Source organism: Podarcis melisellensis, assembly GCF_964234715.1.
Source record: "Podarcis melisellensis genome assembly, chromosome: 14".
NCBI classification, from domain to species: domain Eukaryota; kingdom Metazoa; phylum Chordata; class Lepidosauria; order Squamata; family Lacertidae; genus Podarcis; species Podarcis melisellensis.
Window position 1 is genome coordinate 19,055,096 of NC_138546.1, and position 14,466 is coordinate 19,069,561.

General features: G+C 47.2%; 1 protein-coding gene across 2 annotated transcripts in view; it reads left to right on the forward strand.

Annotated features, from left to right (window-relative positions):
• The window catches only part of LOC309356658 (syntaxin-binding protein 4-like), a 58,711-nt gene that overhangs the window by 32,597 nt on the left and 11,648 nt on the right, over window positions 1-14,466 (forward strand). For both annotated transcript variants that reach the window (XM_081888217.1, XM_081888218.1), the window contains exons 5-13: window positions 119-193; window positions 6,187-6,272; window positions 7,049-7,175; window positions 8,660-8,801; window positions 9,497-9,603; window positions 10,085-10,238; window positions 11,953-12,025; window positions 13,489-13,586; window positions 13,828-13,924. In XM_081888217.1, the coding sequence (XP_081744343.1) occupies window positions 119-193; window positions 6,187-6,272; window positions 7,049-7,175; window positions 8,660-8,801; window positions 9,497-9,603; window positions 10,085-10,238; window positions 11,953-12,025; window positions 13,489-13,586; window positions 13,828-13,924 (959 nt within the window). The remainder of the gene's footprint in view (window positions 1-118; window positions 194-6,186; window positions 6,273-7,048; window positions 7,176-8,659; window positions 8,802-9,496; window positions 9,604-10,084; window positions 10,239-11,952; window positions 12,026-13,488; window positions 13,587-13,827; window positions 13,925-14,466) is intronic.

Sequence of the window (14,466 nt, forward strand, 5' to 3'; positions counted from 1 at the left end):
TCTTCTTATGTTCTTAACATCTGGAGACCCAAGTCTGAAGATGCTTCGCAGGCCGAAAAGGCCTCTTGGTGAGTGTCAGTCACCTACCGCGTATCACTCTCTTTCCTCTTCCTTGCAGAGCGGTGGATATCCTCAGGACGGCTTCTGCCACCAGCCACATGCGCCTTCTTATTGCCCGAGATGACGATGCCCGGTAAGGACTGACTTTTTCTCTCACCTGGGGCAGGGAGGAATGCATGATGGACAGCAGAGACGGACTAGAGCAGGCACGTCCAACAGGTAGATCGTGACCTACCAGTAGATCACTGAGCGTTTGTGGTAGATCACTGGTAGATCACTGGCTCCCTGCAAATAAGCTCAACAAGCTTGGCTCCCCTGAAAAAAACTCAACCATTTTGCGCTGCACTCCCCCCAAATGTGTCTTTCCCCCTCCCTAAAAACAGCTCAACAACTTTGACCTGAATCCCCCAAAAGGGGGTAGATCACTGCCAGTTTTTAACTCCGTGAGTAGATCGCAGTCTCTTGGGAGTTGGCCACCCCTGGACTAGAGCATGGGTAGACAAACTAAGGCCCGGGGGCCAGATCCAGCCCAATCACCTTTTAAATCCGGCCCATGTACGATCCGGGAATCAGCGTGTTTTTACATGAGTAGAATGTGTCCTTTTATTTAAAATGCATCTCTGAGTTATTTGTGGGGCCTGCCTGGTGTTTTTACATGAGTAAAACGTGTGCTTTTATTTAAAATGCATCTCTGGGTTATTTGTGGGGTATTGGGTTGCGCACCGCGCCAAATCCAGAAGTACCGGAATGGGTTACTTCTGGGTTTCGGTGCTTGCACATGTGCAGAAGTACTATATCATGCTCTGCGCAAGAGCAGAAGCACCAAATCGCAACCTGCGCGTGCGCAGACGTGGTGCTGCGGGTTGCGAACATGCCTCCCGCACGGATCACATTCGCAACCCGAGCGTCCACTGTATATAATCTGGCCCCCCACAAGGTCTGAGGGACAGTGGACTGGCCCCCTGCTGAAAATGTTTGTTGACCCCTGGACTAGAGTCTGGTGTCGCAGTTCCTCTGAAACTCCACCAGAGTGCTGGAGCCTCTCACTACAGTCAGCTAGCCACAGAAGGGGAAGAAACAGCACTTTGGGTGAGGGGAGAATAAAAGGAGCAGTTTCTAGGTGGGAGAGAGTTAGACAGGGCTGGATTTAAAATGAGAGATAGGGTTTGATTTTGCGAAGGGGCAGAGATAGGGTTTGATTTTGCGAAGGGGCAAAGGTTCAGGTTAAGAGATAGGGTTTGATTGGAGTTGGGAGTTTGGAGTGTGGTAAGAAGAACTGGTTCTGAGTGACGTTAAACATACACACTGAGGAGACTATCCATAGCGAGACGACAGAGCCTTGCAGCTTGGATAGGGAGACCAGGTCAAGGGTCTGGGGAAGGTATACAGATAGGAGTTTTCTGGGAGGGCTGACTCTGAGCCAGGAGAGGTAGATCTTGTGGGAATTCAGGCTACCTGGGTCTCCGTATAGCCAGGAGGGGAGAGTTCTTCTAGGTACTGAAGACTCCCAACCCAGTAACAAGGGGTGAGGTGATCTCTTGGGTCTGTTATACCATTTAGAAGACCTCAGGTATGGCATTGTTAAAAGAGTGAGTGCCTGAGGAGAAGTGCCCCTCACTCATGAATCAAAATATTAAGCTGTGAAGGAAACTGTACCATGTTGAAATTATTTAATTGTAATATCTAAGTGACAGAAACTGAGTTGAACATTTTACCATCTATTCTAGAAACCTGAACATCTACCACCTGAAGTGTAACAACTGGTTTTTAGTAACTGGAGTTTAAGAAGAGCTGTGCCTATAGTGTTGTGTTTAAGCCTGAGGCATCTTAAGTTAGTTAAAGTAAACAAGTTAACTTCTACCTGAAAGAACGCAGTTCCTGACCCACTTTGTTTCATAAACCTCTTTTGTTTAATTAAACTTTACTTGTTTGTTCAATCAACTCCTGCCTGAGACTCACACAAGTCCCTGCCACTAGATAATCTGGGGTATATTGTAGAAATCTGTGTAACTGGTGTATCGTGAGATGGGTGCAGTATATTTAATTGAGATGGGCACAGATCTGCCGCATTATTAATGGATGGTATTAAGTGGTGGTTCCACTACAGAATGCTAGTGCAATTATGTGTATATTTACTCTGAAGTGAGCCTATTCGTGGGGCTTACTCCCATGTAAGGGTGCTCTGGATTGCAGCTTCACTGTGCAGGTTTGGCATTTTGCTGCCAGGACAAAGGACAATGTTCCTCCTTCGCACATTCCATATACAGAAGCCAGCTGGGCTGGCATTGACTCTTCCTTCAAAACTGGCAGTGGACTAGCATACTCTACTGCACCTAAGGCAATGCTGGCTGGTGCCCATTGGGACTGGGGGGGTGGAAGGCAAGGAACCCAACAGTAAGTGGAGTAAGTGGAGTAAGTGTCAATGACAGGCAGAGCTAATTTCCCCCCACCTCCTGCTTCCTCTTCTCTGCTGAGTTCCACACTGAGGTTAGCAGAAGGAAGGCAGTGCCACCTCATGGACAGGTTGCAATAAGAAGAAAGGCAGATGGGGGCTGGCTAAGGTTGGCAGGGCAGTGTTCCATTTGCCTGAATGGATCAACCTTCACCGACCTGAGGGTAGCGGGCTAGCTGAGTGCAGGGCAGGCCATATTCTTCTGCCCTGCCCAGCATATTCCACCTGAGGCAGCTACCACACTCTACCTAATGGTGAAGCTAGCCTTATAAAGTTTGTGCATTTCAGCTTAGAGTTTACTGCTTTTACATAAGCAGACCCTCCAAGTGTCCCTCTTTTCCAGGGACAGTCCCAGATTTACAGAAGCTGTCCCAGTTTCTGATTTGATCCCGGAACATCCTGCTTTTCCTTAGGGTGTCCCTATTTTCATCTGAGAAATGTTGGAGGGCATGGAGTTATCTGACCCCCAAGCCATCTGAAGGCAGCCTTGTATAGGGGAAGTTTTTTTTTTTTAAAGGAGCGTCTCCACTTCCATCGTTCTGCCCAGACACTGAGGTCCAGCACCGAGGGCCTTCTGGCGGTTCCCTCGCTGCGAGAAGCCAAGTTACAGGGAACCAGGCAGAGGGCCTTCTCGGTAGTGGCACCCACCCTGTGGAACACCCTCCCACCAGATGTCAAAGAGAAAAACAACTACCAGACATTGAGAAGCCCTGTTTAGGGAAGCTTTTAATGTTTAATAGGTTGTTGTATTTTAATATTCTGTTGGAAGCCTCCCAGAGTGGCTGGGGAAACCCAGCCAGATGGGCAGGGTATAAATTCTTATTATTATTATTATTATTATTATTATTATTATTATTATTATTTTATATATGTTGGAAGCCGCCCAGAGTGGCTGGGGCAACCCAGCCAGATGGGTGGGGTATAAATTGTAAAATTATTATTACGGAATGAGATGTCCCTATTTTCACTGGAGAAATGTTGGGGGGCATGTAAGTGCTGTCAGAGGAGGAGCTGGCTCTCATCTTATCTGTTGGCTGCACAGGACCTCCCCCAATCATGGCATATAGAGAGCCTCCCTCTTCAGAATTGGTGTCCCCCTGAATTGGGGTCCTGCCTGAGGATAAATAAGAGGAGAAGGCTCTTGCCTTGTCGGCTTCTGAGAAGCACTTGGCTGCTGTAAGGAAACAGGATGCTCTTCTAGATAGACTCAGGGCGATTTACATATACGATAATTAAAAGTTAAAAACAGCAAATATATTTAAAACCCAAGCAAATGGACACTTGTGGTAAAGACCCATTTATCCAGCTGGGAAAGCCAGTCAAAGCAAAAATGTTTTCAGTGGTTTCTAGAGTGTGCAGATCATGGGCTGCTGTCATACGTCAACATGAAGGGTATTCCGCAGAACAGGGGCAGCCCCACTAAAAGCCTCACAGAGTTACTGTGCAAGGGGCTTCTGAGATCTTTGGAATTTCAGGAGAAACTCTCTTGCAGACCACAGCAGTCCACTGGGTGTATAAGGGATAAGGTGGTCTCTCAAATGACCTGGTCCTGAACTGTCTTCCTCTTCTTCTTTGGCAGTCACTTGTAACCGAGTAAGATTGTCTTCCATAAACACAGTTTTAACAGTGAGTGTGGAGGCCAATTCTGAATCCACACAGCCTTCCACAGTGGGGACATAGGTTTCTGGGCGGGAGTTGATCATGGTAAGGGTTTGCCAAGTGTGCCTTCCTCTTAGCACGTTTCTCCCTTTCGTCCTGAGTTCAAGTGTCTTCAAAGCCCATGACCCCTTTGGTAATGGCTGTTCTCCAATTGGAGTGCTCGCAGGCCAGAGTTTCCCAGTTGTCGGTGTTTCTGCTACATTTTTTTAGATTTGCCTTGAGAGAGTCTTTAAACCTCTTTTGTTGACCGCCAGCATTATGCTTTCCATTTTTAAGTTCAGAATAGAGTAGTTGCTTTGGAAGACAATAACTGTATACTAGCTAAAACATAATACCCTGGTAGCTCTGACTGCAGTCTCCTATCTTTGATTTTATTTCAAAGCAGTTGGCCTTGGAGGGCACATGCCATCTGAGATTAGATTTCCCTACCTAAACAATCCTTTCACTAATAATGGAGATTCCTGTCTTCATCACTAGCAAGATCCTGGGAAGGAGAATCGAGATCACAGTGTGTGTATTATCTAAGCATTAATGGGGCAGAATACATTGGCAAAAGAGACTGGTCCTCCTTTCCAGCAACTGAGATTTCCTTGTTCCACTCTGCCCAGTCATATCTTCCTAAAGTCACATCTTTTAAGCTGCAGCATATGTCTGCTAATATAAAGAGGCTTTCCTGCCCCTCAATGGCCAGGAAATTAAATCATATACAACATACCGAGCCCAAGGAAAGGTGGTCAAACTTTGAGCAACATTTACAGCCATCCTTTGCTATCAGTTATGCACTAAATCTGCAAAAGATCATCCCGAGGGGGAGTTGGCCTGTAAGCTTTTGGGAGGGGGAAAGATTTGTAGAGATTTCACTTACATAATCATCTCACAAAATGTTTAATACACCAATACATATCTCCAAGATTAAGACGAAGGGGAGAGGAAGCGAGAGTGAGAAGGTGGTTTTATGCCGGCCTTTTTAGCATTATTATTTTATTTTATTTATCCCTTATTATCTTTCAGCCAAGCCCTTGAGCTTGAAGGAATAATCATCCTTGTCTCCACCTTAGGGTCAGAGGTGCGTTTCTGACGCAGATCACGTGACCTGGGTTGGTGAGGTGCCCAGATCGCCCCTTCCCTGTCCCACCCGCTCTGTTCTTTTGAGGTCAGCTGTTTGAGCATCATGAATGACTCAGTGATCCTGTCAGTGGTCAGCCTGGCCAATCTTTGCCCAGCCCTTACATCCTATAGGTCTCCATGGCATGATCAAACATCCATATTGTAAATGTGATTTCTCATTGCATCAAGACTGATTTGTCCCTGGTCTTGATAGTGTTTAGGGATGGGGAAGAAATCTGATTCAGGTCACATTTTTGAAGGTTGAACCAACTTAATTTCCACTTTCCTAAACAATGCACAAAACAAAAAAGAGCTTTTCATTGAAATCCATGCTGCTCCGAATTTGGCATCACAGTTTTACAGTCAAGTAATGTATAGGTAAATGCATATACCAGGGGAGAGTGTCCCCCCGCCCTCCAAAACCTGGCAAATGCAAACCTTTCTGAAAATAACAGAACAATACGTTGAGTTAGCAGAAGCTTGCGTTGCAAAAATGTGTGTGTGAGGCAAACTTGTAGAGGAAAATGTGCATAGTACGATCAATTTGCACTGAAATGAGAATGAATTTCATGACACGAGGACTTAAAATTAAATAAATTTCCAAACTGATGTGGAAATGTGGAGAACTGAATTTAGGGTGCAAAATACTGAAGTTATTAATTTTAACATTGTTGCCTTTACAATATGTCAGCCAGATATAAGACTCCATGTGATGAGGGTTTTTTGAGGGTGGGGGGAAGTGCCACAGAAAACCTAACTTTAGAAAGGAAGAATAATTATGAAAAGTTCACCTTTGTTTCAGATAGGTGTAGTTTTGAAACATCACAACAATCCATGTGTGATACACACTCACACACTATACTTGGGGGTAGACAGTTGTACTAATTAGCATTCTTCTTGTTGTCCAGGAGAGAATTTGCAGAACTGCTGGAAAAATTCGGATCTCATAGCAACACAGGTTCGGCACGCAGCTCACCGGTTCTCCATGGTGGGGGTCAGTATTTATTATCTTGAGTGAACTGAACTAGCAGTGGAACTAGGGAAAAAAGAGGACAAAAACCCAAAACAGTACATACTTAGGGGTGTAAGCTATTGTCATTTTCCATTCCACCCTCTCTTAGTCATTGTTTCTCTTCCACTGCAGGTCAGCTTCTGCCTGAAACTATTTTAACCATCTCACTAACCACTATGACCTCAGAACCTCTACAAGTTCAGACTCTGTGTCTGAATTGCTGCTGGACTGAGTGGCCATCCCCCCCCTTCAAATGAAGTTTTATTAAAAACCAATAAAAATGATTTTTTATTAAATTTTGCACACTGTCCACCTTATCACAGCCCTTGTTGCTGCAGTCAAATGGCTCAACAACTCTTTATGCTTCAAGCAATTCAGACACAGAGTCAGAAATTGTAGAGGCAACAGCTTAGGAGCTGGCTCAAACTCAGGGCTCTAAAATGATGGCTGGAGATCAGGAGACAGCAGCATCTGGGGCTGTCAGACAGAAGCATCCAGGAGAAACTCCTGGACCACCAGAGCCTATAGGGCTAGAGTCCCCACCCTCATGGGCACCCGAGGAACCAGATGCCTCCCACTGCATGCCACTGCTCCCCTGGTGCAGGGAGCGCACTTGGAGGGTGGCTGTGGGATGGGGGAGGAAGCAGGAGTGCCCAACCTCAGGCCCTTCCTCTATTCTTAGTCTGACTTCAAGCTTGTTGATGTCCAGGGAAGTCTCTCATTCACCTCCAAACAGTGTCCTCGGCTTTGTTCTTCAGGCAGGTATTTGGAGAGTACATCCTCGGGGTCTTCGTCTCGTTCCCAGAGCCCTTTGTTGCTGAGCCCGGCAAATTCCCACGGACCACTGATTGGGAATGCAGGACACTCGCCACACCCACCATCGCAGTATGTACTTCATTACTCCTGAGAGGTGTCAATGGTTGGCTGCAATCCTGTTGGATCACCTGTATGTGCTCGTGTGCCCCATCACGTGTGGAGCATCCTGGCGGATGAGAGTGTGAATGCGCACACACCCTCCTCGTGCAAGCTGTGCAGCCGTTTGTGTGTCAGACGCACCTCCCGTAAGAATGGATGGGCCACATTCATTCAAAAGAATAACCAGCATGTTAGGATAAAGGACTTTCACTTAGCCTTTTCCCTGAGGGGTTAACTTTCCATACGCACGGAGTTCTGTCTTTGTTTCACACTGCAGAGCTTTGAAACACATCGACTTGCTCTGCAGTGTGGCAAGGCAAAGCCTAGCCAGGGTGTAAGACCAGGGGAAGTTCTGGCAGGAGACAAGGCAAGGTGGGATGGAGTTCCAGCAGAACACAAGATGGATACCGGGGGGAACAGGGTTCAGGCTGGATACCCAGCTCAGGTGGTGCAGTGGGGAACACAGAGCTCTGAAGTTCCTCCAGCAAGGAACCAGCTGCAAGTGAGCCCTATTATAGCAGGAGAACCAGAAGTGCCCTCGTTGTTGGTACCACACACCCATTTTCAGTAATCTACTGTGATGGAGTGGGTGAGCCTCAGGTCTTCCCGGGTCTTCTACAGTCCTCCAAGTCGGACAATGGCAGTGTCACCTTCTTGAGCCAAGAAGGGGCAATGACCCTGTGGGTTCATCTGATAGCTGTGCTTCTAGGGTAGCCCCATGCTGCCTTCCCCCTTCAGGTTCACAGTCCTCACCTCTCTTTGTCTCCTGGTCCCTGACAATTGTACTCTTTCCACTAGCCACCTTAAATGGAAAACAGTCCAGGAAAGGCTATCTTAACTCTTATTTTCCTGAGGTTTGGATGGGCCTATCATAGAGCAATAGTGAGGGTAGTTTGAGATAGGGATATGTGGAAGATTCTACCTTGTGGACATAGCAGGGATTATCTTTGATGGAGCTTTTGGGTTCTTTATGCACCATGAGACTATGGGATTCCAAAGGTCATTAGGTGAATTTGCAGACTGAATGTGATTTGCCTCCTGCTGATAGCTATGATGGCTAGCCATAGAACCTCCATGTTCAATGGTAGTCTACTGCTGAATCCCAGACGCTGTGGAGAAACACTGTGGATGGGCTATTGCCATCATATTCTGCTTGTGTGCCTCTAAGAGGTGTAAATCGGAAGGGTAATAGCACCATGACAGAACATCAGTTTTGCATGTAGAAGGACCTGGGTTCCATGGTGTCTCCATGTAGGGTTGGGCAATATAATATCTGAAATCTGGGAGAGCCACAGTAGACACTACTGAGCTTATATGGACCGGTGGTATGACTCTTTGTAAGGCCTCTCCCTACGTTTCTCATGGCTGGTTGCTGTTGGATACAAATTCCTTGCCTGATTCAGCTGGGTTCTTCTTAACATCTTCCACTAACCTGCTACCTTCTTCCCTTGCAGTTGCGCCATCGAATCTGGGATCCAGAGCATCTCTATAGCAAAATCCTCTGGGCTGGGTGTGACCATCGGAGGAGGGGCCAACCGGCCGGATGGACCCATGGTTTACATTCAAGAGGTGCAACCAGAAGGCGACTGTTACAGGGTGAGCCGAGCATTTGAACAGCCTAGGCTGGCACTCTCCATCCAGCCCTTGAGACTCTTCTGAGTCCACAGCCCCTCAGCAAGGAGTGTGCAAGTGTGTGTGTGTAGAAACTAGCCAACCACACAAAGGAAAACTCACATCCATTGCTCCACCCACTTTTTCTTCTGACTCCACTCACCACTGAGTGAGTGTTAAGCAGATTGAACAGCAATAGCTAACTCCTGTCATCAGGGACTGGACCAAGTACCCTCCCAGAAGATAGTTCTGGTCCCTCACCAATTTGGGGGGGGGGTGGTAAAAGGGGGGAAAGACACAATGCTGTGATGAGCAGAGCAGTTTAAACCTCTTCACCCTGGTAGTGATACAAATCTCCACCTCCCAGATCATCAGATTGATCATGTGATGAGTGAAGTAGGCAACAATAGCCTCTCTCCTCAGCTGAGCCATCTCTACATGTGTGTGATATGTGTGCTGCATGTGCAAATGTGTGGGTCGGTGTGGCCACATCCACCACTGACATGCAGCCACCAGATAGTTGGTCAAGGGTGAGTGTGACCCTCAGGCCAATAAAGGTTAACTACTCCTAGCGAAGGATGACTGATAAATCTGAAATAATGTGGTCCTGATTCACCTCACTCCTCCATGTTCGATGAAGCTTGATCTCACAGAGATATTCTTCTCTGGCGCTCTTACAGGATGGCCGTCTCCGGGTAGGCGACCAGCTCATCGCTGTCAATAAAGACTCTCTGGTGGGGGCCACATATGAAGAGGCCAAAAGGATTCTTGCAAAAACAAAATTCAGGTAAAGGAGACTTTCTGAAAGCCCTTTGGATGCTAATGATGTGCTGCTGGAAGAACTGCAGAATTGAGATAGCCAAAGCTGCCTTAATTCCCACTTCCAGATCAAAATGTCGATCTCAGTACCCCTTTTTAAAAGTGCACTGCATTTAAAACTGTGTCTACAACGAGGTTGGCTCCAGGCAACTGAAGCATGTTCCCCTTGCAAGCTTATGCTTGTCCAACCTCGTTTTTGACAATATTCCAAGGAACAGAAATTCCACAGCCCTTCAGACTGCAATGTCCACACACATGTTCACACAGCCACATGGGGATAACCACAGGGAAGAGGGTTTTTTGTTTGGCTATGTTTGGCTACAACTGGCCACGATTTTGAATCAAGATGGCAGACGGAACCTTTCAAAACTGTACCGATATTTTGGCACCTCAGAATTCCCGGGTATGAGGCTGTTTAATTCTAAATTGGTTTCTCATTTGTTTTTAAGACATGAGGGAAACACTGAAGTGGCCTTTATTTCCGGAAGAGGACGGTTCCATCCCGGACTCTCAGCTCACAACAGCACCCATTCCTTGCCAACGAAAGCTGTGGGGAACGGCCTGGGCACTTGCAGGTTGAAAGTCCACGTGAGGTCCCCTGAGGTAAGGTGGTGAGACTCAATGAACTCATGAAGATCTCGCCCAAATGTTCTCCATTTCCAACAGGATTTGATCTTGGTCCATGATCTTGATCATGGATTACTTGTTTGGGGAAAGAGGTGGCATATAGCAGCTTGGGCCCACTTGCCCTCTCCTTGTTCAGGGTGAGGGTGCTGTCTAGAGCTTTCCATATGATGTCTCTTCTAGTTAAAAATAGCCAGCTTGTTGTTTTTGCAGTGGGGTCTTTCTGAGCTGTCTGGAGCACACTCCTGTTGACAGAAGGGTCCTAGACAGGGCAGGGAATTTCTGGTTGTATTGCTAGCAAGCTTTCCTCTCCCCAACCCCACTCCTTGGATAGCAGGGATGTTACTATGAAAAGCACCAAGTCTATGCCACAAAATATTCCCTCCCTCCCCATAAATTTAGGAGCTGTGATTCCGAGTGAGGAAAAGAGAAGAGTTTTGAAACAAAATTCTCCAATAGTCCTTTGAGGCTGCAGTTCCCAGGATGCTATGGACAAATGTTGTGACAAACTGGTCTGTGGTTGTAGTCAGAAGCGGCTGTTTTGAAGCAGAGCTGTTTTGCTGGCTCTCTGGAAAGTGGGCTGCTGTGGCTTACCAGGAAGAACAAGGCAGTGGCAAAGGTGACATGGTGCCAGCACAGTGATGCAGCCAATCCAATGCTCCTACCTGTGAGCTTGCAGAATGCAACCTCACCCCTCCTCCACCTTTCTCCTAGTAAGCAGCAGTGATACCCCTGATGGCATGCTATCATAGCCCCACCTCATCTGGTGAGCCACTTCTAGTGTCGTGTATTCAGGGTCCACAACCAAAGTCAACATGACATTTTCTTCTGCTTGCCCTTATGATCACAAACACATTTGCTCTTCTGCTTGTTTCTCTTAGGTCATTCCACTAAAATATTGCAAGTGCAAATGCTCACATGATGTTTGAGAGTGGCAAAGGCTGCTTGAAAGATCCTTCTCTTCTCTGCAAACAGACTCAACTTGTTTTTGGTCTTTTAGCAAGCTCTGGTGTGTGTGGTGGTGGTGGTGGGGAAATATTCCACATCTTCAATGTGGTTTACCATTGTGGCAGTGCCTATTGGCTACTGTCCATGCCATCACCCATATACTTCCTTCCTTCCCAACCCACAGCACGCATTTGGTGAGGGGAAAGAAATAGATCATGCAAGCAAACTTGGACAGCCCACCCGAAGAATGACAGGGTGGGCAAAACCTTAGGCCCAACCTTAGTCAGTGTGCACATTTGCAGACTGAAGGAACTGTTGTGGGCACCATTCAGAGAGAGAATGCTTCTTTCCGCTAGCATTTCAGGGGGGTCAGGTGGCTCTGTGGACCTCAGAGTTGACCTCAGGGTTGTCCTCTGTGTGTACTTTTGTGCCCTTGGGCACCGTGTTTGCAATCCCCACTGTAGGTAGATTCACTTGCCTATTCAGTTTGCTGGACTGTATGGAATGTATCCGACTCAGAGTAGAGCCATGGAAATTAATGAACCTGTTAGTCGTGTTCAGTAATTTTAATAAATCTACTCTGAATAGGACTAGCATTGAATACAGACCTGTTTCCACACCAAGAGTTGTGAAGCTGAATAACCTTTATGGCTGAGCCACCTTTATTGTGGCTCAAAGGGAGCCTTTCAGGCTCTCAGCTTTTCCCCAGTCCAACATGTCTTCTGTTGCATTTCTTCTTTTCCAGAGCAGACACGACAGTCCCTTCCCTGTGCCTTCTCCATCTCCAGACATCTGTCCGCCAGAGCTCACCGTTTCCGGTAGGGGGACTTCCTCAATGGCATGTTGAACCGGTGGAATAAATCCGCCCATCACTCCTCCAGTGTGCTAAAATAAGCCACTGAAGTCCTTCCTGGACTGTACCACTGCAGACCTCAGGGGGACAGGGGGCAGGCTGCACATAGTAGATTGTTTTCCTGTACTGTTCTTACCTACACATGGAAATCTAGCTTGTAAGGAGAAGGCTAGGCAACAGGCCAAACTAGATGTGATCAGGGAAACACAGAATGTCTTTCTAAGCTGCTGGTGGATTTTCTAGAGGACTTTTTAATTTTTTTAAAAAAAATTGCAAACTGCAGTGAAAATGTGGAGAACTGAAGTGGGGGGGGCGAGAAACTAAAATAAACTAAACTTTACTAATATGTCCATCCCTACCTCCTGAAGGTGGCCCTTCCCAGGTTCCTCTGAACAGTGTTAAGTGCCTGGATCTGGCTGCCCATTTTGTTTCCCAACCTGACCCTTTCTTCATGTGACTGCAGCCCACAACAGAGAAAGGCACCGCTAGTTCAAAGAAAGGTTGAGTTGTATTGGTTGAGTTATATTCGGAGTGATCTCTGCCACAGTCAGGGCAGGACTCCACCTCAGTCTAGCCACAGACAGAAGTGGGCTATCTGAGAGAGAAAGAGGGGGGGGGAAATGGGGCCCGGCTGGCCTTTAGGTGCACCTGGGAAATCTGTGTTCTGATCTAATGAGCAAAACCCCTGGTTAATCCCGATTAGCAAGGAGGCAGAGGGAGAGTTGCTCTGTCCTTGAACCCGCCTGGGCTGAATAGTGGGTGACAAATCCTGCAAACCCTGTCAGTTCCCTCAGGCCACATACAAAGCCCTTCTGTGCTTGGCAGGGACTGGCGGAGCTCAGGATTTAGCTGGATTATGCTTGTGAGGGTGGCTCCTCTGCCGCTTCTTCCAACCTTCCTGTGAAACACCCTCCTCCTCACCTGAGAGGTGCAGCGGGGTGGCCATCAGGAGCTGCCTTCAGGGTGACCTTCCGCCAGGCAGCTCCACAATGGGAGATAATCAGTCACACACAAGTGCCCAACAGCAGGGCCGGCTGGTGTTCATAGCCCCCTGGCAGGGCCCATTGCTCTGCTTAACCTCTAGATTGCAAGCAGAAACTCTTCCATTAACTTTGTAGTGCTGTTGGGTTTAGGTTTGACTTGGAATGCAAAGAAGAACTGCAGTAACAATACAACCATTACCAATGCCACTTCCATCCCAGCCCAAATCTTCCTGGATCCTGTCCTTCATCCTTCTCTCTGCCTGCCTGCCTCCCCACATACCCCCAGCATGTGGAAGCAAGTGAGGTTTTAATTCTGCCCCACAGGAAAGGGGGGGGGAGAGAAAGCAGAGTGCAAACAGACTTTTATTTTTTTTTGGTACCCAATGCAAGGAGCAGGCATCCTTGCATTGCTAGTGTAGATGAACAGTGATTTCTTGTCTTACAGCTCCTGTTTCCTCTTCAAACCAGCGAGCGGCTCCAGCCACCAAGCCAAAAGTGGCCCTGGATCCTCACATTCGCCTCAAGGACGGCAAACTTGAACTGGTGAGTCTGACGAGAAAGTCCCACTCAAAACAGAGGCCACATTCACACCGTACCCTATGATGCAGATTTGGACAGTCATGGCTCCCCCATCAAATTACGGAAGCTGTGGTTTGCTAAGGGTTCTGACCATTCTTAGCGGATCACCTCCCAGATCTACAGTTCCCAGAGTTGTTTAATAATCAATCCCTCTCCCCATGGAATTCTGCATTGCAAAATTCGCTGCTTCTTTCCCCGAAATCAGATGCTGCAATATTTAAGTCTCGATGTGAATGAGGAGAAGAAGAGGCAGTTGCGGCAAAGTTTGACAACTGACTCGCAGGGGACAGTAGCCTATGGAGGTGAGTTTCAGCAGCATGGACTTGATACAGTATTTATTTTATTTTTCTTCCACTCCCATGAAGAAATGGGGGGGGGGGAGGCAGGTGGCACTGAAAGCACCTAGATGGAATTAGCTGGAGCAGTAGAAAGCATTGCTGGCCCAAACTGTAGCCAGAAAAAGTAGGCAAGGGACATACTATCTGAGAAAAGCTTTGCTCAGCAGCTAGCGAAAAGTAGAGAGGTGCTGCCCTCTGTAGTTCAGTTTTGTAAATGGCTCTTTCAAGGTTCATGCAATTCTGGAAGTTTCCCTCGTTAATATAGCACCTCCTGGATCAGGGAGTCACTCCCTCCCCCAAGGAAACACATTATAAAAAAAGGACAAGATCGCAGCAGGGGGCATGTATGGCTTAAAACCACTATTTTTGGCGATTTTAAAAGCTCAACAATTGTGGGGCCTCCTAAAAAAAGTTCAATAACTTTGTGGGTGTAAGGAATTTTACTTTATGTAATATGGCAACCCTAATTGAGTGGGCATGCTCAGCCAGCGAGGGAAGCATGGGAA